Source organism: Anthonomus grandis, chromosome 7 (genome assembly GCF_022605725.1).
Source record: "Anthonomus grandis grandis chromosome 7, icAntGran1.3, whole genome shotgun sequence".
NCBI classification, from domain to species: Eukaryota; Metazoa; Arthropoda; class Insecta; order Coleoptera; family Curculionidae; genus Anthonomus; species Anthonomus grandis.
Genome location: NC_065552.1, coordinates 22,468,646 through 22,494,659, shown reverse-complemented (window position 1 = coordinate 22,494,659; position 26,014 = coordinate 22,468,646). Strand labels below are relative to the sequence as shown.

The following is a 26,014-nucleotide window of genomic DNA, read 5'->3' as shown; positions in this document are numbered from 1 at the left end:
GACGTTGCGCGTAAACATTTATATTATTCCTCACATTGCCCAAAATTGTAGCTTACGAGTTACGACAGGGAGTTTCCGTAAAAGTTTATTATGCTTTACTTACGACTCATTTTGTATCATTGGTTTTTGGGGTTCTCGCAATAAAAATCTTTAGTAATTAATATTGTAGTCGTACTGTAGTCGAATGACTTCTGAAGGTCGAAACATTAATAAAATAACAATAGTAGAAAATTGCGCAAATAAACAAAGCAGAACTTAAGTCCGATCCTGTCACCTCGATAAAACATAAATAAGAATGCCGGGATGATCTTATTAAAATCGTTACGACTGTTCGGTTCATTTGGTATCGAAAAGACGTTTCCCGACGTGATATGTTATGCCATCCGTCTCCTTTGTCGGTAGAGGTCATTACTAGAATTTTTATATTTACCGATGAGTGTGTTACAATTATTTTAATGATTATGTAGTGTTTATAATGTAGACGTTCACCGATAAGCCATAATGAAGTTGTTATTGCTTTAAGCGCAAATTGCCGCTGATCGGGAGCAACGGTTAAAAAAAATGCGGGTAGTCGCAGGATGCCACTCGATGCCAAAACGGTATGAATAAATAAACCGATGCTGGAATTTAAATAGAGAATTATTTAAATGTTGCATATAGCGGCTTAGTTAATTTTTCTGAAAGACGTTAAAGGCCAATTAATACATTTATTACGCCGAACATTCTTTTAATTTTCTGATAACGCTGTTCAAACATAACTGGTCAGCATTCCATCTTTATCACCCCCGAGCATCAACTTATACTCTACCGGTAAAAATAACGACTTACAAAACAAAGACAGCGTTCTTACTAAAAAAGATAAATATCGGAAACTTGTATCAAAAAGTCAGGTCATTTTACCTAATAGATTGTTTCAAGTTGTTTACCTATATTCCTATCGGTATCTCAAAGGGTTACGATCTGACTGACAATACTGCTTGACAAATTGTTTTTTGACGCGATTTGACGTTTCAATGACTAGCGGTTTTTTAATTGAATAATTCAGTCGAGTTTGTTTTAAATCGATGGGTGCTATTGAGTATACTGGGTGACAGTGAAACCGGTGTTAAAGAAGTAATTTTTTTCTTGCTTATTATATTCTGTATTTTGTTTAAAAAATTATTAATATAATCGGGCATATCTTCATATATCTAATATACATTTATTAAAAACTTGAATGTATCAGCACTAGAAATGTGTAATTTTTTCCTTATTTTTGTAATAATCCTGAAAACTATAAACAAATGAGTTAAACATTTGTAAATAATTAAACTACATTTTAAATTTTTTGCTTTTATGACTAATTATATAAGCAAGATTTGGGTCAAAAAAATCTATAACAACGGGGTTTACTAAAGATGTTGCATGCCAATACCGTGAGGGCGCCACCAGCGATTCTTTAATTGTGTCTATTGTGGAGACTTAAAAAAATCAAATTACACCTTCAGTCTACTTATTTTCACTTTTGTAATAGAACTGGGACCATCATCAATTAAGCTATATATTTCGTAAGTAATTTATATTTTTTACGTATAACACATTATAAGAAAAATATGTGGATTAAAGATAACAATTAATGATGTAATTGACTAAAAATGATGCGCGCCAACACCGTAAAGGCACGCCACCAGCAATGATTTAATAGAGTATGCAGAGGCTTAAAAGTAAGTTATGTTAATCATGTTAAACTTTTTTTGACAAATTCAGTGTAGAGAGGATTGTAATAAATTGCAAGCAGACTTAAACTTGGTAATTGAGGTTTATTTTAAGCAACATGTCTACTAACATCTCCTAAATGTTGATGAATAAATGATTGATAGTATTTCTTTTAGTAGAGGAAGTAGTATCAAGGATCTGGGAGTTCATTTTGAATCCAAAATCTCCTCTTATACTTATTTTTGCAAAATTGTTAATAAGGCTTACGAGATTCTTGAATGTATGCTGCGCACTATCAGGGCTGATAGCTTTAAGATTAAGATTGCCATGAAACTGTCCAAGGCTTTTGTGAGACTAAATTTGGAGTATGCATATATCATCCAGTCAACAACTACTGCAGTACATAAGGACTTTTTGTAAAAAATGCAAAAGCGTTTTCTTCTATATTTCGAGATAAAAAATACAATGTATGTCTATGGGAATTTGCAAGTCAGTGAAAGGCCAAGGTTGTGATGCATTTGGTCTCTTAATGGACCCGTCGTGCTCCGCCAATAGCCTTGGAGTTATTCTGGCTGGAGAGATATCGCTGGATAAACTGTAGGTGTTACCCAAATATTTGAATCGCCATCGGAATTTTGGGTTATCCGCAATACGTATACACTTGTCTGATTATGGCTTTGGAGCCTACCCGCCGTTTCCCAGATCCAAGTCTAGTAAGAGAGTCACAAGGACTATTGGTACAAGACATACAGCGTCTTCATTGCCTCCAATTGCACTAGAAGGTTCAGGGGCGAAAGATTTAACAGAGTCTCGTAAGGGAATACTGATTTATGATCTCCTATAAGTCTAATATCGACCAATCCATTTTCAGATATTACAAAAGTTACGGCCCTGAGTTGATGAATTGCTTTTAATTTATTTACTTAATCGATATATTTTGTAGTTTTAGTTCGGGATCGCTATGCCACTTATCTGAGCCGTTCTATCTACTTAACTTTTGCTTTTTCAGTTTCAACTATGTCTCTAGATTAGTACTTGTAATTCAGGATTTTACTTGTACTACGGATGAAATATAGCTTGGTTGAGAATTTTTGCTAAGTTTTCATGTCGTTGGTTGTAATCCCTGAGGTCCTGGTAACAGCAATCCGCTTCCAAATACTGAATGTTCTCTGGTTTGTTACTGCAGAGTGTGCATCTGTCATTTAGTATATCCTGCATATTCAGTAAAAACTTGTGATAGTTTTTAATTGCCAACATCTGGTCATGTATAGCTCCAATAAACCTCTCAGTTTCTATATTTAGGAAACTCTCAGTTAAATATAATGCCAAGGATCAGCCTTAGCTTTATTAAAGCGAAATGCAGCTGCATATCTTGTATGTAGATTTTTTTGTCTCTAGTATGTTTCCAGGTTATTTTTGCCCTTTCAGATATTCGTGATAAAAAAATATGCCCGAATTCAATTCGGAAGCTAAAAAGTTTAGACTTTTAACACTTCTGAAGGCAAAGTACTTTGTGTTATAATCAGATTTTTTTTAATAAATAAAAAGTTTCTTTAATACATTTTTTTTAGTAGTAACGGTCATTTAATAAATAATATTTTAGTTTTAATAAAAAATATATATTTCAAACACCGGTAAGTTAAGGAGGTCTTATTTTGGAAATCTTATATGGGTTACAAGAATTATTCCATTAAGATCTTCTGTTCGTTGTTAAAGATCTTATTAGGAATCTTACCCTTTTCCTCCGTCTAAATTTTTGTTTCCTTTTAAAATATGGACCAGTATATTTTAAAAGGGAATATATAATCTGGATAATAAAACTAATTAAATTTACAGACCTTGTTCCAAAACCTCCTTTACCTACAATTAATCCCAGCTTCAAATTTCCAGGTTTTATCTTTAATAAAGGAAATTATACAAATTAGGTACCACCACTGAATATTTTACATCAAGACTGTTCGACTTCGACACGAGCAAATTAAAATTTCATCAAACCGATTTACTGATGTTAGGCCAATAATTATAAACCCTATTGATTTTTTAACAACTGTTCTTAAATTCTTAGATTTAGTACATCAGTGTCACAGTATACAGGTTAGAGATAAATATTTAAAGGCGAAATATGGCAACGCGCATGCATGCATTTCGTGTATTCTGCTACCCGCCTGCTACGGCGTTGGTTTTCAGTACAACGTTAGCAAACATTTGATTTTGATTAGAGTAACTCTATTACTTGCAACAAAATTTCACAAAATAATACGCGAAAGTTGCAACCTGCAGATTGACACATAGAATCGGACTCTCAAAATTTTCATTACAAAACATAAACTTTCATAAAAGTAAAAATATTTTAACACTATACAAAAATCAATTTAAAATTCTTAAAAATAAACTTACAAAAGGTAATTCTTTATATAAAAGGCTCAGACAGGTCTTCTTTTTTGGCTAAATAATAAGTTATTTTGTACCTTTAGAAGATTTTCTGGTGAAATCAATTTCAAAATTTTACATTTTTTCTCTCGCAACTCCTCTAAATTTGTTGAACTACTAAATTCGTATTTTGTTAATTGTTATTTTAAGGTCCCCTTAAAAAACTTGAAAAATAAAAGTTATATGGGGTTTAGGAAAGTACCATGAATAAAAAAATTGCCCTTTAATATGATCACCTAAAATACCAGCTCAAAAATTTATTTTTTACGGATTTTAGAACTTCTATACTCCCGAGACCAACATCGAAGAATGGAAGAATTTTCTTTCCCATGTAATGGAAATGAAGATTTATGTGAACATTGTCATTTGCTTTATCCACCATGGTTTCAGCAAATTCCATTCTTCGCCACTGGTCTTCACGAAATATACTTCCACTTGATCGTGTTGAATCCAGTTTTTAGGGCACTACAAAGTATTTTTTCCAGTCCTTGCTCCTGGAGCCTTTGGATAGAAGGTTCTTGCTCTTTACAGTGATAATCTTGACAACAAAAGGGTGTCTCAAAATTCAAAACCACATTTTCAAATAGACCGATTTTCCTTATGTATTTGAAAACAAATCCCTAAATTGTACAGCCAAATTGTCTCTATAAATGTAACAGCCATTAAAAATTGAGAAACGAGTAATAGTGTTTCAAAATTCAATAACGCCGCAAAATGAGGCATATTAATATTATTACTGTTACTCTGTAAAAAATAAAAACATCTGTTAGGCGATCGAAGGCGGGCGCTCCTGGACAAGAGGAAGCTAAGGTGTGGGCATTATTTTCAACAATACGTAATCTCCAATTCCCCAACCTATATAGTAAATGCTGTTTTTAAATTTAAATTAAGCAAGGCGCCTTCTCGGACAGTTTAAGACAAAAAAGGTATGATAGACATTGATTTATTTAACGCATAGTTTATATACGGTGAGAACCATTAAGAGTTATGGTCGGTCGACAAATATATTTTGCCTTTTTTTTTAATAAAAAAACGGTTAACAGATGTTTAATTTTGCAATAGTTGCAAGTATTTGCTTTAAAAGTTTTTTTACTTGTGTCGTGTGAAGTTAAACGTTATTTGAAAACTGCAGAAGAATCATCTTTATTATTGCAATATCAGTAAAGACTCTGATGAAGACGGTTTAGCGTAAGCTACTTCAGAGAAATCAGTTAAACTACTATGATTACTACAATAAACTGGATTATTTAACGATGTTATTTTTTTTAACATTAAATTCTTTTATGTTGTTGCTCCTTAAAACGATATCATCGACAAATTAGAGATAGTTCAAAAAGGACTCGTTGATGTTTATGTCTGTAGTTTCCCATTGTAGTGATTTAAGGGCATTTTCCAGCTGTAAAGTGAATCATTTTGCGGATATGGTATTGCCTTGACGTAATCCTCTGTTTATTTTTATTTTATCTGTTTGCAGATTCCCGTTGATTGACAAGCATAACGAGAATTGATTCTCGTATCATTTATTGCTGAAATGAATATTCATATTTTAATTGAATCCAACGCCTTATGAAAGTCTAAAAATGTCAGGTGGAGAAGTACGTGGTATTTCGTTGTTTGTTCTTATGCTGAACAGTTTACGAAATCAGTTTGCTTCACTGGTTGATATGCGTCGAATTTTTTAGTCAATCTATTGGTAATAATATTGGTGAGGAGTTTATATAGATAAGACAGAAGGATTTAAGTCTTATGGCTTCTCTTTTAAATCACAATAATTTTTTTCGAAAAATATTAGAATAGATATGGAGGTTTTTCAGTCATATGCCCATAACCTCGAAAAGATACTTTTTCAACAGTGTTTTAAAGAAAAAAACAGTTTTAGTCAAGAGAGGATTTACTCTTGACTAAAACTGTTTTTTTCTTACCTCCTTTACATTTTTTAGAAAAAAATTGTATAGATATCGCCTTATTTTAATTTAGAAATTTGCAGGAAAAATTTCAAAAATTTTTAGCTTTCTTGATTTTTAAGTAACGATAAAAATTTAAAAAAAAATCCAATCCTCCGCAGCAAAAAAAAAATATTTCCCTTAACTCCATCATATTGTCTCTCTAAAGCCCATTTTTCCACAATTTTACACAGCACCAAATAACACGATAGAGAAACATACAAGTCCAAAAAAAGCACCTGTCCAGCCTTCTCACCGGATCTAACACTCGCATATTTTCCCGCAAAACAGCAAATCATCATTCCCCCCAGACGACATCTAAAAGACGACATCAAAAACGACCGCCCCGGTAATTCGCGACGAATACAAAAATAATATTAAACGTTATTTATACATCTATAAAAATCGCCGCACGGTGTGAGGTTCGAAATATTAAAATTACTTTCGCAAAAATAATTAGCAAGTCCCGTCGGTCGTAAGCGGAGTCATTTAACCTCAAAACGCGCATAATTTTACGATTTAAATGCTAAATGTTGTGTCTTTCAGGTCTATGCGTTTAGCCGCCTATGTGTCTCTATCTCTTTCTCTACTATGGTTTCACATACTGATTTGTCACGGTCGGTTTTTGTTTACCACCGCCAAATTCTCTGTTTTTTTTTGGTTTGGTTTTTTATTTTTTGACGGTGATCTGATTGCTTTATTTTATGTAAATCCAGCTTAAATCTTTTTAAGATATTAGACTAAAATTCAGCTGCAATTAATTCTATTGTTGTTTGGTTAAATAAAATTTATTTTATGTAAAGCAGTTTTCTGAATTGAAAGTTGAAAATTTTTTAATTCTCAATCAGTTCAGAGTACTTAATAAATAATTTAAGTTTTTTAGTATATGTATTCTGGATTCATGATTTTTTAAAGTCTAGGCAGTAAAGCTTTTTATCTATTGCTTAGTTTAGTTAACTAATTATTTGTTTATTTTACTCAGAATTCGTTTCGTTTTTAAATTTCAAGAAGTTGCTATGCTTTAAAAACTTTGTCTCGTTATTTTCAAATTGCAATTTTATTAAATCCAAGTCAGTTAAACGTCATTTAAAATGTCAGTACCTGTGACTAAATATATCTTTTTTACTTCCAGGCAGTTGGCCTTAAATAAATAAGTTTTTTTTTTACTTTAGACGGGCAAATCAGCTATCTATTTTTGCCTAATTTCAATTCCGATTTCAAGCATTCAAGTATTTTAAAACAGGTCACATTCGAGTAATTTTTTCAATTGAGAATTGCAGTCACTTTGAGTATTGTTTTTACTGGGTTAATTATTAATATATAAATATCACAATAGTTCTTACAGTTATTGCGATATTTTTCCTATTAAATATTATAAATGATTATCCCAAATCATGGGACTATCTATTGTTAACCCAAGGTATTTAATTGCGTTAACTTTCAATGCAACAAAACTGTTGTATATATTAAATAACAATTTGTTAAATTTTATTAGATTATTGATATAAGATGTAAATACAATAAATTTGGTTTCATTTTTAAGTATTAGTTAATTTTTTTGAAGCCATTTATTTATTATAATCATATATTTTTTTACTTTGGTCTTTAATACAGTTGGATGCTGTGTACGATTTCAAGATTGCTCCTTACGCCTCACATTGCTGCTTATTAATTAAATACTTCTTCAATAGAGTTAGAACACTACCTCGAAATCCGCAGCATTCAAGTTTCTTTACCCGCTTTTGATGACATACTGTGTTGAACGCTTCTGTTAAATCAGTAAACATTCTCATTAAGCACTACTTTTTTTGTTGATTTGTAGATATCAGAATCGATTGTCTGTGATAAAAGTTTGTGTTTCTCAAGAAACTTTATCGTTTGAGACTTAATAATTTTTTTTAATATTTTTAAGATACTAAGTAATATTGAAATTGAAAAGGGGCTTAACTTGGTTGGCTATGAAAGTTGTTGCATTTAGTAGTTGTTTGCAGTTGTTATATCCTTGGGCTTTCTTCAATCTTAAACTCATTATAATTGTGTGTACTTCCAGGGTAGTAGTTTCTTTAAAATAATACAGACTATATGTACACTGTGCGGTATTTTCTTGCAATTGTTTTGGTGTTTGTCTATTTGTAGATAGATTTGTAGAAGATTTTCTCCAATCTCAATGAAAAAATGTAAGATTCTTCATTTTGCAATTTTAGCATTCAGCAATTTCATGTTAATCCGTGACCATTTTAGAGTTTGCAATCTCATTTTTATCTATCTGTGTCCTTTGGTTATAGCATATGTTATTGACGCAGTTCCATAGGACCTTTGATCTAATTTGGTTTTTTGAAATAAGTTTAGATGAATATTTTTTTGCTCTTCTTATTATTTTTGTACTATTTATTTTTTTACAATTTTATATTTAATAAAGATTTCTTCGAAGTCTTTAACCATTTTATATAATGTTCTTTTTTTCTTGTATACATTTTAAGATTTCTTTTGTTATTTACCTTTTTTTGCCCTCTTTTATGTTAAATTATACTCTTTGTTTGTATTTTGTGTTATCAAATGTTGTAACCTGTGTATAAAAATCTTCTAGACATTTTCATTGTGTAATACATGTGTCCATTGTTGGTTTATTATGTTATCTCTTAGTTGTGTATAATTAATAAAGTTTTTAAACCGATCGTTATTGTTATGTGTTATTTGCATGGAATTTTCAAATTTTAAAAATATTGAACAGTGGTCTGTTATCTTATAGTTAATTATAAAAGAATAAAAACTCTGAAAAGATTTTTACCAAATCTGTTTACAAAAAAGTGATCGAGGCATATTTTTGATTGTGAACTTGTATAGAATTTATTATAGGATGAAAAGCCATTAAAGGCTAGAATATTTTTATACTTTTCTATAGATCCCTTTATAGAACAGTTTATTTAAATTTATATCTTCTACAATTACACCGTTTGTAATTTTTCGTTTAGCAATAAATAATTAGTAAAGTCATCAACGAATTTTTCCTCATTGGTAAGTGGAGACCTATATATGCATGTAAGTAAAAGTATCTATTGATCCGCGTCCACTTATAATTTTACACATTAGATATCTCCTATAAGCCTTAATAATTGTTTTACATTTATTACATCCTTTATAAAATTAATAATAACATCATATTTATTATAATGACCTTTGTTGTAAATACATTTATAACCAGGTAAATTGTATAGTAGGGGATCAAGTACCTACCTGATGTGTTTTTTGTTAACATAATAACAATTTTTTTTATTTTAAATATCAACTAAAAGCAAAATGAAATAATACAGAACACAAAAAAATACAAAAAACTTCAATTTTAATTTTATGAAAAAAAAATATAGTTAAATTTTAAAACTGAAGTTTAAAATTATTTCTTTGGTTAATTTTTGTATATTTTAAAAAAATTAAGTTAAATCTTCCTATAAATAGAATTATTATATTAAAAAATTTATTAATTTTAAATTGTTAATTAAAAAATTGTTTAATACAGACAGTTAAGCTACGGGTCTCTTTTTTTAATATGACCCTTCACTTGATTTTATATTTAGATTTTTTTTGTAATTATTGATTTTGTAATATAATTCTTTATTAACTATAATTAATTAAATGAGCCTAAATATTTAATGATTCCTAGCCTTTATGAAGTATTTCTTAAATTCCAAGCAGTTGAGCCTAAATTCTTTTTCACTAGTTTCAGATAATTAATTCAAGATTCCTAATTTTAAGGCACTTTTTTGAAATAATTATAGGTTGTTGAGCCATTTTGTTTTCATGAAGCTCCATGGTTTTATAAATCTAGGCAGTTCACTCATACATATCATTCAGGCAATTATTTTCAGTTCGGTATAACAGTTAAGACATATTTTTTGTTATATTTTGAAGCAGTTCAGTGGTCATTTTGGTAGCTGATTTATTATATCATTTTTTTAATTCCAGGCACTAGAGCCATGGTGATTTTTAAAGTATTTAACTGGTTTTGTAAATCCAGGCAATTAAATCCACTTTTTGTTAATTTGACGCAGCATTGACGTTTTTTTTTTTATTATTTGGCAGTTAAACGCAGTAAAACTGAAATTTTTTGGACTAGCGCTTTTTATAGTATATTTTTAGGCCGAATTATTAGTAATAGTTTGGGCAGTTAAGACACTATATTTTCAGTTTAAGCCAAAACTATAATTCTTTATTTCAGGCACTTATTTTCTTATTCAAATAATTATAAGCAGTTTGTTCTAGGGATTTTTTTATTTTATAGTTTACTGCAGTTGAATGGGAATATTATTCCAGGCAGTTTCATTAATTTATTATTTCCTTACTCCAAGCAAAACGATGTCATTAACACGTCACCATGGTAAAATTACCTAAAAAGTAAAATAAAAGACTTATTCATCAAGCACCTTATAATCCGCTTTTAAAAAATAAAAAACAACGAACCAAATTACCGTCGCCATAAACTTTTCGACATTCCGCCGAAAAAAGATCAAAGGAAGCGCCCGGGTGGCATCTGTCGTTGCCCTTTCGAACTAAAAACCGACCCACTCGGGTTAATAGGATGTAAAATCTTCTTTTTAGCTACCGTATAGATAACAAACGGACGGAACACCTCAACTGCTGGACGGGTTCGTACCGATTCATTCGCCTCGGGTTACCTGACTGTTTAATTGGACGATTGTCAGCTTTTAGCCGCAATTGCGTATTAGGGACTGCCGGCAACAGTATAGTGATAATACAGTACTTAAAAAGTGTTGAAAAGTTAAGTAATTTTAATGACGCGGCAAGCTTTGGCACAGCGGAATTGATAATGGTGGGTTAGTAGAGTATGTTCTGAAAGGACTTTTTGGGTTCACATTTATTTTATAAATTCACATATTATAATTTTGTTGCAATGGTAAATTTTTTTAATAGGTCCCACTTTCAGTTTAAAGATTGAATAAGTGGTTTCCATTATCGCAGATTAACATAGAGTTTTTATTGATTATACACGTTAGTACCCCATCGTTCTTCCATTTTTCTTGGATTGTAGGCTCTAAGATGTCCGTTGTTATTTATTTTTAGTGTAATTTCATATATTGCAACTATTTTTTAGCAAGCCGCTAAAAAGAATTTCTATTAGAAATCTTTAAATTATTTGGGGCAATTAATGTATCATCTACCAAGACCAAAATTTAAAAAAACTTTCAGGAGATCATGTTTTAAGATGTTGAGAATAACGTAAGATGAGAGAAACGCATGGATAGCTAAAGAACACCCGGACTATTTAGAGGTGCAGTTTTAAAAATAAAAATGGCTCTGATTATTGCATGAGGGCTCTGATAATTAATTTGAATACATTGATTTCCGCATTCAAGGCCTTCGTTTTTTGGTTTTATATATAGTATTCAAACGTTTCAAATTCTAAGCTCACTATATTGCCCTGGCTTTATTTTCATTACATTGATTTTTGTACGCAAGGCCTTGGTTTGCTAAACATGTATATAAGTATGCAAAAGTTAAAATGTCCAGTTCATTGCGACATTGATTATTAGAAACTCGGTAGCTGTAGAAGACAGAAAGTTTAAATTGGGTCAATGCTTTACAATTTTATAGAATTCCGAAGTTATTTGGAAAAAAAGACCTTTCTGAATAATCCATTTTATATTTCCCTGATTTATATTTAAAACATTGATTTCCGCACGCAAGGCCTTTTTTTGCCGGACATATATGTAAGTATGCAAACCCTATAAATTCGTACCATACTAATAGAATTTCGGTACTATAGGAGATATAAAAAAGCTCAAATTGGGTCAATGCTATTTAAAAACACGTCCGAGTTCCAGCAAATTTAGAAGTTATCTTGAAAAAAAGACCTTTCTGATTAATTCATTTTATATTTACTTGCCCCTATATTTAATACATCGATTTCCGTACCCAGAGCCTTTGTTTACCGAACGTGTATATAAATATGCAACATCACAAATTTAAAGTCCACTACTGAAAAATTGGTTACTATAGGAGGCACAAAAAAATTAAAATTAAGTCAATGCTATGCAATTTTGTAAGAAGTAATATAGCATTAAAAAACGTCAAAGTTCCAGGTGATTTCAAGGTTTTTCGCAAGTTCTTCATTTGTCGGTCGTGTATATTATTAAGCAAACTTTAGACCTACCTTACTATTAGGAACTCGGTAACTATAAGAAGCAATTTTTCTGTTAAGGATCTCCTCCTCTTATTCTTTTCTCTGCTTATGATCTCGCTCATCTTGTTTCTTATCCTAGTCCTCAAGCTTCTTTATTAGCAGCTCTAATAAATGCTCGGGCTCTATCTTGGCCTGACTTCTTGTGCACAAGCCATCCACTAAATTGGGCTTGCTGATATCCCACTTCTGACAGTAATTATACTGGAGAAACACTCTCCTGTTTGGAAGACACATACGTCAGGACTACACTTTTATGGCAGTTTAGAAAAATGTCAAAGATCTATTAAATTCAGAAATTATTTCCTGGTTGTACTTTTACTACATTGATTTCCGTATATAAATATTACAAATTCTGTGCTATCGCGATTAACATAACAGATAAAAAAAAGTCGTACCTAGAACAAAGTTAAAAAACAGAGACCTTTGACAAATTGATTTTATATTTTCCAGGCTTTAAAATTGTTAATAAATTGATTTTTGCACGCAAGGCCTTCGTTTTCCGGAGTACACAAACGTTAAAAGTGTTGATCTCACTATTGGGATGTGGGTACCTAGATAGGAGACAGAAAAAAGTTTAATTAAGGAAAAACTTAAGCAATTTTGTAAGGAGTATAAATTCTTCAACATTTTAGCAAATTTCGAAGTTATCTAGAAGTTTAGTTGACGCTTAAACTAACTATGTAGAGCTGCTATCTTAAAAATAAGATTTTCTATCAATACCAATCTTCGAAATGGAGATGGTACCTAAAGAAGAATATGTAACATTAATTAATCAACTAATCAGATTGAATTTCTTCTACTTTTGAGATAAATAATTCTCTCTGGTAATTCTGACAATTTTTGCAAATTTTTGGCTTGCAGTTATTAGTTTTACTGTAGGAACATTCATTTAGGGCATGGATCTTTGAAATCAATCTCTTTCAGTTGAGGGTTCTGTTTGCACTTTATCAGCTTCAGTATTTTTGCCAATATTCAGAATGAGCAAGGAAGTAAATTAATGACACTTTGATGTAATTTACGTACTCCTAGTTTTTTTTTTAATTTTACTATCTTTTTCCATATTTCCCGACAATACTTAAATCAATGCATAAAAATCAACCGAGGTTTCACTAAGTGAATAATAAGTTTTTTAATATTTGTAATAATTTTGACTTCCGGACTAATTATCTCAAAAATCTTAAAACAATTAAGCATTTTGCTCATATTATAAAAATATTAAGGAAATTAAAAAAATACATGTATTTCAGTAATAAACTTCGGTAAAGATTTTTGAAAAGTAGGGCGTTTGATACTATACTAAAAATATTGATAAATAACTATAATGGTTTTCAGATCCCTTTGTGCCGTTCAATCTTACCAATTTACACACACAATTAAGTCAATTTCCTTATCCTGAATAGAATGACCGACATCCGCCGTTCAATAATTAAGACAAAAAAAACCCGTTAAATAATTAACACTTTAAATTGGCAGACAAACGAAACACACTCTACCTGATCAAATCCGCCCTGGTATCAAAATCTGCAACGGCAGCGCAATCTCGTCGGTCGAAAACGAGAATATTCCCAGAAAGGCAGGGAATAAAAATTTTACTGGAATACTTTATTCGTCGTCCGAGACGGATGAAAATTGTTTCGAATCAAGGATCGAGATTTTTATCACTCGCGCCGATGACAGAAATGCGGTTTTATGCCCCTTTAATGATCCGGTCTCTATGAGCCAATAAAATCTTTTCATGGTGGTATTTATGGCTCTTTTTTTTAATCATTAGACCGAGGGGGTTTTACTTAATTTACTACTTTACATGCGCAGCTGTAATGAGAGCGAACTATAGGAAATACAATTATTGATTCTTCAGTAAAACAGTTTTCCTTAACTCATTTTTGTTACAAATATTTTTTTAACTATTCAAGGGGCTCTACAGTCTCCTTTTTTGTGTGTACCCCGGATAATTTACTACTTGCACACTAAAATCATATAGAACTCATAGTTGATCAAGGGCTTTACTTTCATTTGCACATAGTATAGCAGGCAAGGACTTAAACTTTAACAATAAAACTAATTATCTACCAATATTCAGAATGAGTAAGAAACTGAATTCAATTTAATGTAATTTATGTATCCCTATTTTTTTATTTTAATAAATTTTATTTTATTTTCAGACGATACTCAACTCAATGCACAAATACCAGCCAAGGTTTCACTTAGTCCGAGCGAACGACATCTTAAAGTTGCCTTACTCGACGTTTCGGACTTACGTCTTCAAGGAGACTGAGTTTATTGCCGTGACAGCTTACCAAAATGAGAAGGTAAGTTTTCATCACCATTAAATAATGGCTCTCCGACATAAATTATTCCAAAATTATCTAATAAAACAAATTACCCGTAATTATTACGCGGTCACAACAAATTACCGTTCATTATCTCCTTATTTTATTTGATTTATATTAATATGCCTCGGCCGAGGATATAACGGCCATTAAAGTGCTACCAACTTAACCGCTAGGGAAAGTAAACAAAAGAATGTTCTATAGAGAATTTTTATGCCTATTGAACTGGATCGCATTTAGCTTAATCGACTGTTCATGTTGGATTCGTTTTTGGTTTATTATGAGTTATTTTAATTTTTTATAAGAAGTACATCCTTGGAAAATCTGGCACAAAAATGCTAGAGAGAGATCAACGAGTTTAATATGTAACGAATTTACTATGATCCAGAAATTACATCAATAGTTTAACGATGATGAATTCTGAAAGTAAAAAAAAAAGTACAAGGCTCTCCTACAGATAAACTAAGCAATCCAATAACAGAAAAGCACAAAGTATCTTATGAATTTAAATACAAGTAAGCGCTTTTCCAAACATTACATTTTCACCAAACTTAACAAATACACCAAGCATTATAAACTTAACTAACTTATTTAATAGTATCTCTTATAAACAATAAAGAAGCATATATACGTACGCAAAACCGTCTGGGCCAGGTCCCTTTTTAGGATCCATAGATATAAGTGCGGATTTAATGTCATTTATATCAATATTGTTAACTATAAAACATTCTTGACATTGACTAAGCTCAATTAAAGTTGATGTATCAGAAGGTTCAAATACTCCACTAAAATACTTAGAAAAGAGTTCACTAATGTCAACACAATTCGAAGCTTCCTGATCATTGAATTTCATTTTTATTGGTAAGCTTTTAGTGTTTTTTTTGTTGTGAAAAAAATGACCAGAAATATTTAACGTCTTTGACAATGTTTATTTCTGTTTAATATATATAATCTTTGTAATCATTGCATATAAATCTTTACTCTTTTGCGTAAATTTGAAAAGTTGTAATCAGATTGTTTTCGGTACAGTTGCCACATTTTATGTGCCTTTCATTGATAGTGTCGTAATTGGCATTATTACATTTTAACTTGGTATATGAATTACTAACAATGATTTTCTCCGATATCAAATTAACATTTATATCCAAAGACATGTGATGACTATCTTTAGGCATAAATGGATCCATACTTTTATTTACAATAACTTTTGTAGAATTAGAAATATTAAGATCCAGAATTTAATCACGAGCATTAAAGACGTGATTAAATTGCTTTGGATTATTAAAGTAAAAAGCATCAAAAAATGCATTGATGCAAGGATCGGTGGCGTTGATAGGCAATAAATCCTTAACATTCGGGTTTTGTGACCATATTAAATTAGGTAGATTAAAGTCACTTATTATTAAAAAATAACTATTAATATTAGTGCCTATAATATTTTCTAGTTTAGACAAAAAGTTTAGATAGTTATTTACTACCGCATGAGGTGGAACATAAACAGTGCATAAAAATAATTTTCTGTCCCCCTCTAAAGTAACGCTCACCCATATGTCTTCGATTATTGTGTTAGAATTACACCACTTAGAGACAAGTTCCGTGTTGTATACGTCACGAATCGCCAATAAGATACCGCCACCATCACTTTTGCCACTAATGTTAGCGTTCCTATCAAGTCTAAAAACGTTTTAGTTGTTAGAAAACAGCTCCGAGTCCAGAACGTTGGGATTTAACCAAGACTCGGTTATTGAGATACAGTCGTATAGACAGGTGCAGGCAGACTGATAAAAGTCTACTGTCTTAGTCCTAAGGCTTCTGGTGTTTTGGTAGTAAATGAAAAATTGCTGAGACGAAGTCATTAAAAAAAAATTGTAATTTTTTTTTGTAACATAAACTTTTTTAATTGTAACACAAGAAATTACAAAAGTACTAATTAGAAGATATGGTTTATAGTGATGCTAGCACGGAAGACAGAATGTGCTCATTAATAATATTAATGGCTTTGCTGTTCTCGTCCCTCTTTATGAAAACTTTCATTTCTTTCACCCAGCAATTTGAAGTTAGAATTTCTACAAAATTCCCTAGCTTTCCTGTGAAGTTGCTTATAGTAGGGTGAAAGGTGTTCGTTAGCAAATATTTTTGGGCCATGTTGAAATCCTAAGTCTGTTGCCTTTAACCCGTGATTTCTTTTGAATTTAGCGGCATTAATAAATTCGTTTCTTTTAGCTACGGATGAGAATTTGACCACTATGTTTTTGGGTTGGGTTATACTATTTGTACCCTTAGCATATCTGGCAACCCTATGACATGACACGATATTGTCATCTTGAATGTTACTCCCAATGAAAGAACCTAACTCCTTTACGAGAGTGAGGACGTTTTCCTATTTCTTCTCGGGGATGCCACATAATTCAGCAGTATATTTACGACTATTTTGCTGCATTAATTCAATTTGGGACCTCAAAGACATACACTCCTTACGCACTTCGATCAATTCGTGCTGCATGTTCCCCACAGTCTTAGATAGAATATTTACTTTCTCCATTTGGACTGTGAAATCGTCTATTTAGATTTAGATTAGACTTTTTCTCTAATTCTTTAGGATTTCAATATTAAAGGTGGGGGAAAAGTACTAAGTTATTTAGTACCCAGGTTATTTAGGGTAATGTGAAGAAAGGACTTTCTTGATTTTTTTAAAATAATATATACGATTATTTATAAATCATTTTCGAGAAATTATCCAATAAGGGAAACCTTATCGGCTAAATCAATAAATCGTTGAAAAACCGCACTTCAATAAATAAATGCATTGTAATATTAAGTGTCTTATTATAATGGTAAACGAATTCTTGTATAAGAAAACCGCAGTAAATCAACTAATAGAGATGCTTAGCAAAACTTGTACACAACAGCGTTCATTAATACTTTTCTTAAAGAGAGTTTTTTTTAACAACAAGAAAAATATGCTGCAGATTGCATATGAGATGCGTCATAGTCGTCTAATAAAAACCAAAATCTAAAAAATATACAATTTTGTTATTATAATAAAATATAATTCGATTAAACCAAATTTTTACTTATTATCTTTTTCAGGGCAAGGGACGTAAAAAAAGAAAGAAAAAATTGAAAAAAGAATTAAATAGTATTATAGACTGCTCCTGCAACCTAATAGTCAGCTTTGCTGTTCCTGTTTTTTCGTGACCTTCCATAATTTTTTCCCGTTTCCTACCTTTAGTTTCCTGGTTTCTTACCCTGAAGAAGTAGCTGGATAACTTGGTAAATACTACTGGATGACTTTCTGATCTGAGTTTATTAAGTACTTCGGAAGTAGTCCAGTGCACTTTATTTCACTTAAATATCTCAATCGGGATTTGGGATATCGAAGTCTAAGTGGACATACATCGAGTCAGGATAAAAAACTTTTATCTACCTGATAAAAGGCTAGATAATTTGGAAAATAATAACTATGACTTTACGACATTTATAAAATTTATTAGGCACTTTTTTAGTAATCCAGCACTTTATTTTATCTAAATACGTCAATCGGTTTTGGAGTTATTAAGGTTTAAGTGAGAGCATGCCGAGTGAGGATAAAAAGACTTTGATCTGTCGACTCCATAAAAGGCTGGCTAACTTAAAAAGTAATAGCTGGATGACCTTATAATATTTACAAAATTTATTAAACGCTTCCTCAGTAATCTAGCGTACATTATTTTACTTGAATATCTGAATTGGTTCTAGAGTTATTGCGGTTTAAGTGGAAACATATTGAGTCAGGATAAAGAGACTTTGATCTGTCAACTCTATAAAACGTTGGCTAACTTAAAATTTGTTATCCTATTTTACTTTAGTTAATTGTCTTAATTGGTTTTAGAATTATTGAGGTTTAAGTAGATGCACGTCGAATTAGGATAAATAGACTTTAATCTGTTGACCCAATAAAAGGCTCAATAAATTGGAAAATAGTAACTAAAAAAAACACTTGTCAGATACTAGCTTATCAATTTTAATTATAAATAAAATTTGTTTTTTACAACTTGCTCATAAAACACGTCCCTGAATGTTGTACCTATAATAACAAAAACACCGTTAATAAAAACACTTCTCAAAATTCTATCTATTTATATACCAAGAATACACCAATTAAAATACGGTCCTTAATTTATTATCCTTTTCTTATTAATGGGTCACTCTGTCCCCTTGGAGCCTTAAATCAAAAACTTAATAAAAAATTATGGTTTTAAAGAGTATAAATAATGTTACCGTTATATAAACATGCTTAAGATCCCTATCGTCGATGTAGTAATTACAGGTGCAATCGCAGAGTGACAAACCATCGCCATGGTCGTGCATATTTATAAATTCACCGTACAAACCTATTATGAGACACAATGGGTCATATATTATTTATAAAGGCAATACATAGTGCAAATTAAAAATTAAAAGGCCTTATAAAAGATATATAATGAGCCTCTAAAAGGCTGTAATGAAGTCAACAGCGAACACATTAAAATGCCACGACCGTATTATACAGGGCCGATGCTTGTTTTCGTTTTTGTTAGTAGTTTTGTGGGGTGTTGGTTTAAGGCAAACGAAGTTGGCTGGGTTTGTTGAAGTCTTGTTGTGCCTTGACATTGTTTAGGGATATTTAATTATAAACAAATAAGTTATTAATTTAAATTTATTTCCATTAATAATCTATTTAGAAGTGGCGGTAGGAGGCACAGGAAATTACAAATATATTACTAATAGCATGACAGGCTACTTGGTAAACTCTAGCAAATAATTTCAATTAAAAAAAGTCCCTTTTTTAGGGAATTTAATCGGCCCATATTGTACTAAAAAGCTCGACATTTATACCAATAAAATCCCCTATTGGCTTACTTAAGGGAGATTTCCTATTACACATAAATTGTAAAAAAAAACCCAAGAGTTGTACTAAAGATTCCTCTCAGACTGACTTAAGGGAGGCTTTTCTTCGGACCAAAAGTTCTAAGTTTTCTAAGTAACCCGACCATTTTAAACTTGCGACAAGTTATTGTTTTTTTTATATACACAAGTCAGTCTGACATATCATAAAAGAGGATAAGAAAAATATGTTTTTCTCTATATACTGGCATAACTCTAATTACAAACTGTGTTTCACCTACTTACAATAAGCTGAAAGAAAGATATAAGCTAAATATTTGAATCTGATGGTAAACCTTACTTTTCAAGTTCTAGCAGTGATTTCAAAATCAACATTAACTCCCTACTAATACAATCAAGCAACGAAAACTGGGATGAACGCCAAGTAGAGAAACTAATGAGACATGACGACGTCAAGTTTATGAACCCAAAGTCGCAGTGAAGTTTATTTTTTAAACGATGAGTTGAAAAAAACTCTTGATATAGTCAAAGGCCTTATAAAAATCATAATATTTTAAAAAATTTTGTAACAATTTCATTAATTTTTTATAAAAGCCGATAAGTTTCTTTACGAAAAAGGTTACTACAAGTTTCCTTAATAATGAAACCCTGTTTGACTTATTAAATAGAATTTCAGTAGATTAAAAAAATCCTGATAAAGTCAAACGCCTTATAAAAATGTAAATATTTTAAAAATTCTCTAAACGATTTTATTGATTTTAGTTTAATATAAATGCTGGTGAGTTTCTATACCAAAAACCTCCCTAAATTTTTTTCTATAATTGCAACAATCTGAAAAATTTCAATGGATTAAAAAAACTTTTAATACAGTCAAAGGACAAAAATCTAAATATTTTAATAACTCTTCGAAAAATAATATTGATTTTAGTGTAATATAAGAGCCAATCAGTTTCTTTACCAAAGATTACCACAAGTTTTTTTATAATACAACCCTTTTCGAGTTGTTAAGTAGTTTTTCAATAATATAAAAACACTCTTGATACAGTCAAAGTCCCGGCAAAACTCTAAATATTTTGAAAATTCTTGTAAGGATTTTATTGATTAAGCAATATATGAAAGCTGCTGAGTTTCTTTATTAAAAAAGTCCCTTAGGCATTGTTATAAATGCAACACTTTTTGAGTTATTGAATTCTTGTGCAATGAGTTGAAAAAATTTCAAAGGCATTTTAAAAATCAAAATATTTAAAAAACTTTCTTAACGATTTTAATAATTTTAGTTTATATAAAAGCTGACGATTATCTTAACTAAAAAAACTCCTTATCATTTTCTTATAAAAGCAACAGTTTCCAACTTTTTCAATGGATTAAAAAAACTCTTGATACAATCAAAGGTCTTACAAAAATCTAAATATTTTAAAAATGTTTATAAAGTTTTTATCTTATTGGTTTTAGTTTTATATTTAAGCTAAAGAGTTTCATAACCAAAGAGGTTACTATAAGTTTCATTCGAGTTATGAGTAATTTTTTAATTGATTGCAAAAATGTTGATACTCTCAGAGGCCTTAACAAAAAAATAAAAACTTTAAAAACTCTTCTCACCATTTTATTAATTTTGGTTTCATATGAAAGCTGCTTAGTTTGTTTAACAAAAAGTCGTAACAACTTTTATAACAAAACAGTAGTTTTTGGATTATCAAGAAGTCTTTTAATGGATTGAAAAATTCTTAATAAAGTCAAAAGCCTCCTAAAAATCCAAATATTTTGAAAATTTTTAACGTTTTATTTATTTTAATTATATATAAAAGCTGATTAGTTTTTTGACCAATAAAGTTCTTAGGGTTTCCTTATAAATACACAGTTTTTCAGTTAGTGAGTAGTTTTTCAATGGATTAAAAAAAATCTGTTAACGATTTTATTGATTTAAGTTTATATAAAAGCTAATGAGTCTCTTTATCAAAAAAGTTAATAAAGGTTCCTTTTAAATGAGACAGTTTTTGAGTTATTGAGTAGTTATTGAATGAGTTGAAAAAACTCTTGATATAGTCAAAGGCCTTATAAAAATTAACATAGTTTAAAAATTCTAATGGACTTAGTAATTTTAGTTTTATATGAAAGCTGGTGACTTTTTTTACCAAAAGCGTCCTTAAAGTTTTTTGTATAAATGCAATACTCTAAGGTATTCACACTTTGACCCCTGCATCTGGTTTCACAAAAATTATGTACCCGAACTAAAAATTTTTTTTCATAAATTTGTTTGAAAATTACTTGTCAAGACAATAAGGATACAATAACAGTATTTTTTTTGAAAGTAGTGATTTTAGAATGCATGTATATATTTGATACACGCAGTTCACAGAAGCTGACATTTACTTGTTACGGTTATATTAACCTGCATATATGAAAACCAATACACAATTTTTTTATAATAAGTTTATTCAAAAAGTAGAAAAACTTACATTGGACTTAAATTTACATTTTTTTGGATACATTATGTGTTTTGAATAAGCAACTTAAACATAAAATTTTTTTGTCTGTACATCCTGAACATCTAGTGTTACATTGTTTCGAATTTTTGGATGCATGCGCTCTTCCGTATCTTTCTGAGTAATAGTTATAACAAACCACGCATCTTCCTCTCTTTGCTTGTTCTTCCAATCGATGGGTTAATGCTGGCAGGAGAGGAACAACTTTATTGTCCTTGCACAAACTCTCAACAAGGCTCTCCCTAAAAGTCGTAACATCCATTTTTTTATCTAAAGCTTTATTACACAGTTTTAGTGCCTTAACAACACTAGTACTTGCTCGCTATGACTTCTATCCCCACTTTCCGAAACAGCGTTATATTCGATTATGGTAGATGACTTATTTTTTATATTAGTTCTTGCCTGGATTTCAGTCATTACTGGAGGCGATTTAGTTGTCAAAAAAGGAACATCTTGTTTATCTACCCATTTGCCAACAACAACCTTCGTGTTGCCCGCTTGACACAGCATATCTCCGCGATTTAATTTTTGATCAAAGACACGTTTAGGGTTGTATTTTCTAATTTTTCGCAGTGTTCCAATTAAATAAGTCTCATTGTCATTCAGTAGATGAGCTAAATTACTAACACTGGTGTAATAGTTGTCGGTGACTAAGGTCCTACCCCTGTTCAAAATAGGTTGCATTAACTCTAATACTACTTGAGTTGCTGCTTGATCTGTGGGTCGGACTTCCTTGCCAGCATAACTTTTAAGTTGTACGTGTAACCACCTTGAGCACACAGCTTAAAAATTTAGCTTTCCTCGAAAAGGAACCATGGATTCATTTAAACAAGCGAAGTTTCCTGGCACCAAAGCTGCCTGGAAAGTCCCATCCATATAAGGATTCCAATAATTTTTAATGTTTCTTTATGATTTGTGTCACTCCAGTTGGCGAGAATTGAGTTTTTTGAGTTAGACTCATTGAAAATACCAGCAATAATCTTTTGATGGGCGTACCGATTTATTTCGGTTACGAGAAGGTCAAGCAATTCATCAGAAACTAATAGCCTATAAAAAGAAAGCGGGCTGTCGTCATGACGCGTTTCGACAATCGGACCTAATGTACTATCCTCTTGCGGATTTGGAAATTTATTTAGATTCTCTTCATCGACATCATTTCAAATTACGTTTGGTTGTATTCTTGCCACTTGAACTTGGGGACAAACTAAATTTATATCTTGGTCTTCGTCATCACTACTGGTACCCTAAAAATAGACATAATTTTTATTATTGAGGGTATAATATAATAATACAAATATTACCTGTTGTGGCTGGTCTTGGTTTTTCGGTACCTGAGGTTGCTGTTGATATTTAAATTTTTTATTTTTGATTATTATTTTGGGCAGATTCCTCGCTATCATCTTCCGAACTCTCAGCGTACCATGGATCTGCATCTGAATCATCAAATGGCTCGTCAATATCGCTAACATCGCTTAAACTTTCAGCTAAATTGGCAAGTTCTAACTAAGAGCACGTTTTTTTCTACCCAGCATATTTGCGCGCGAAAATCGTCACTAGCAAGACTTACAAACACTCGATCACCAAACTGTAAACAAACACTGATCCTAAAAATAATATTTGCCGGTATTTAGGTTAAACGAGATTTTTGTCATGTTGCCGGACTTACATAACAATTTTAACAACCTAAGAAAAAAACTAGTTACCAGAATCTGAAGGTATTAAAAAGCCCATACAAATACGTGGTAACTGTGTTCAGATGCAACACACAGCACGTTGAATACGCCAAATATCCGTGTATCAAAAAATATACACACAGGCTAATTTACAAATCTTTTTGCGTATTACTTTTGATACACATAGGGGTTAACGTGTTAAGTACCTTTCAGAGGCCTGAAAAATTTTTGATACTGTCAAAAACCTTGCAAAATTTTAAATATTTTTAAAATGCTTATAACAATTTTATTAATTTTAGTTTATATGAAAGCTGCTTAGTTTGTTTAACAAAAAAGTCCTAACAACTTTTATAATAAATACAACAGTTTTTGGGTTATTAAAAAGTCTTTTAATAGATTGAAAAATTCTTAGTCAAAGACCTCATAAAAATCCAAATATTTAAAAAAAAATTGACATTTTATTAATTTTAATTATGTATGAAAGCTGATGAGTTTTTTGACCAATAAAGTCCTTACGGTTTCCTTATAAATGCAACAGTTTTTCAGTTATTTAGTAGTTGTGAAATGGATTAAAAAAATTATTGATAAAGTCAAAGGCTTTATTGAAATCAAAACATTTTAAAAATTTATACATCTTACTGTTTTTGATTTTATGTGAAAACTAAATATTAAATCCTTCTTAAGTTATTAAGTAGTTCCTCAATAGATTGAAAAAATCTTGATACAGTCAAACGCCTTAGAAAAATTTAAATATGTAAAAAATGATTTTAGTTTTACCTAAAAGCTGATGAGTTTTTTAACCAATATAGTTACTACAACTTTCCTTGATAATAAAACCCTTGTCGAGTTAACAGGAATTTTTTAATTAACTGAAAAAATCTTAATGCTGTCAAAAACCGTAAAATAATCTAAAAACTTGTGAAAACTTTTCAATTAAATTTTGCCTGCTTTATCTTTTATAGCTTTATTGGGGCATGTTGATTTTCTATTAGAGGAATATTTAATTTTTCTCTCAAAAAAGTTCATTGTTTCTTGCAGAGTACTCATAAATCTCAAATGTTTATCTGGCTTCTTCTGCCTGGACTCACCCTGCACACAGGCATTTCATAAAAATAGATTATCCGGCAGGTACTACAGGTTACCACTCTTTATTTCAGTTCTGAGTTAAGTTCTTTATGGACTCTTGAACTTTAAACCCCTGCTGATGACAAAACTGTATACTCAAAACATGTTCGAAGGTGTTTTTTTTTAATTTTAACTCACAAATGCTTCAACGTATCTTAGTGACTTCATTGAAATGTGGTAAAATTTGCGAATCACTCTGCAACCCTCGATAGCGATGGCATGTTTTAAGAAATACTACTAAAAAAGAAAGATTTCAGTGCCCTCTATTTCACCACTAAATCTCCTTAAATAGTCTGGTCGAATTCACTGTATTTTAATACCCTTCTCAAAATATCCGTGGCGCCGCTTTGTTTCAACAGCAACAGAAAGAAAAAACAACAAAACTAGACCACTGGCCTCTGGACGACGCCACTTCTAAGAAACATAACGCCTTTTTGCCCCGTATCTGTTTTCAACATCTTCTAATTATCGCACGACATAGATACTGACGATGCTGTAATCTCAACAAAACGATGTCGCGGGTTCTTCTGTTTCGGTTTTTTTCTTTCCGTGTCTCGCGCCGCCGCTTTTTGTTTTTCCTGGAACCAATTAGAACTTGAAGAGTCGTACACGGTAGCACTACCGTTTTATTAAAAGAGAGCTATTAAAACGCACTAAGGTGATGTTTAGGCTGTTGTTGTCGGCATGGTAATTGCGTGAATTAAGCCAGTTTTCAGTAATTGTTTAGTTTTTGAGCCCATAAGGTTTTTGATGGACGTTTAATTAGGTAGCTTAGCAGATCTGACGGAGGTCAAGATCAAAAAAGGAGGTCTTAGTATTATCTTGGACTCTTTAAAGGTTATATACCATATCTCTCGAGTAATATAATAATTCTTAGACATTAACCGTGATTTCCTTTTGCAGATAACTCAACTTAAAATCGACAATAACCCATTTGCCAAAGGATTCAGGGATACAGGCGCAGGAAAACGAGAAAAGAAGTAAGTATCTAAGTACTTTTCTTATAACCTTTACAAAAAACCTTTCTTGCCAATTAACATTTCATGTTCACCCCCATTTTTTTCCAATATTAACCTTATCCTGTTATCACCCTAATCCCCCTAAGGGAAGATACAATATATATTTGAACAGCATTAGCTGTCTCATTGTCTCCATTAGGGGGTCAAAAAAGCGCCTTGTAATTTTAAGGTTAGGCTTTTAGCGGTATTAGTGCCCTTCTGTCTAAACCAAGGGATAATTTTATCTAACAACAAAAGGGTGGGCATTTTATAGC

At 31.1% G+C, this 26,014-nt stretch overlaps 1 protein-coding gene across 6 annotated transcripts in view; it reads left to right on the top strand.

The window, feature by feature from the left end:
- The window catches only part of LOC126738409 (optomotor-blind protein), a 164,525-nt gene that overhangs the window by 124,870 nt on the left and 13,641 nt on the right, over window positions 1-26,014 (top strand). For all 6 annotated transcript variants that reach the window (XM_050443736.1, XM_050443735.1, XM_050443732.1 and 3 more), the window contains 2 exons: window positions 14,427-14,573; window positions 25,645-25,721. In XM_050443736.1, the coding sequence (XP_050299693.1) occupies window positions 14,427-14,573; window positions 25,645-25,721 (224 nt within the window). The remainder of the gene's footprint in view (window positions 1-14,426; window positions 14,574-25,644; window positions 25,722-26,014) is intronic.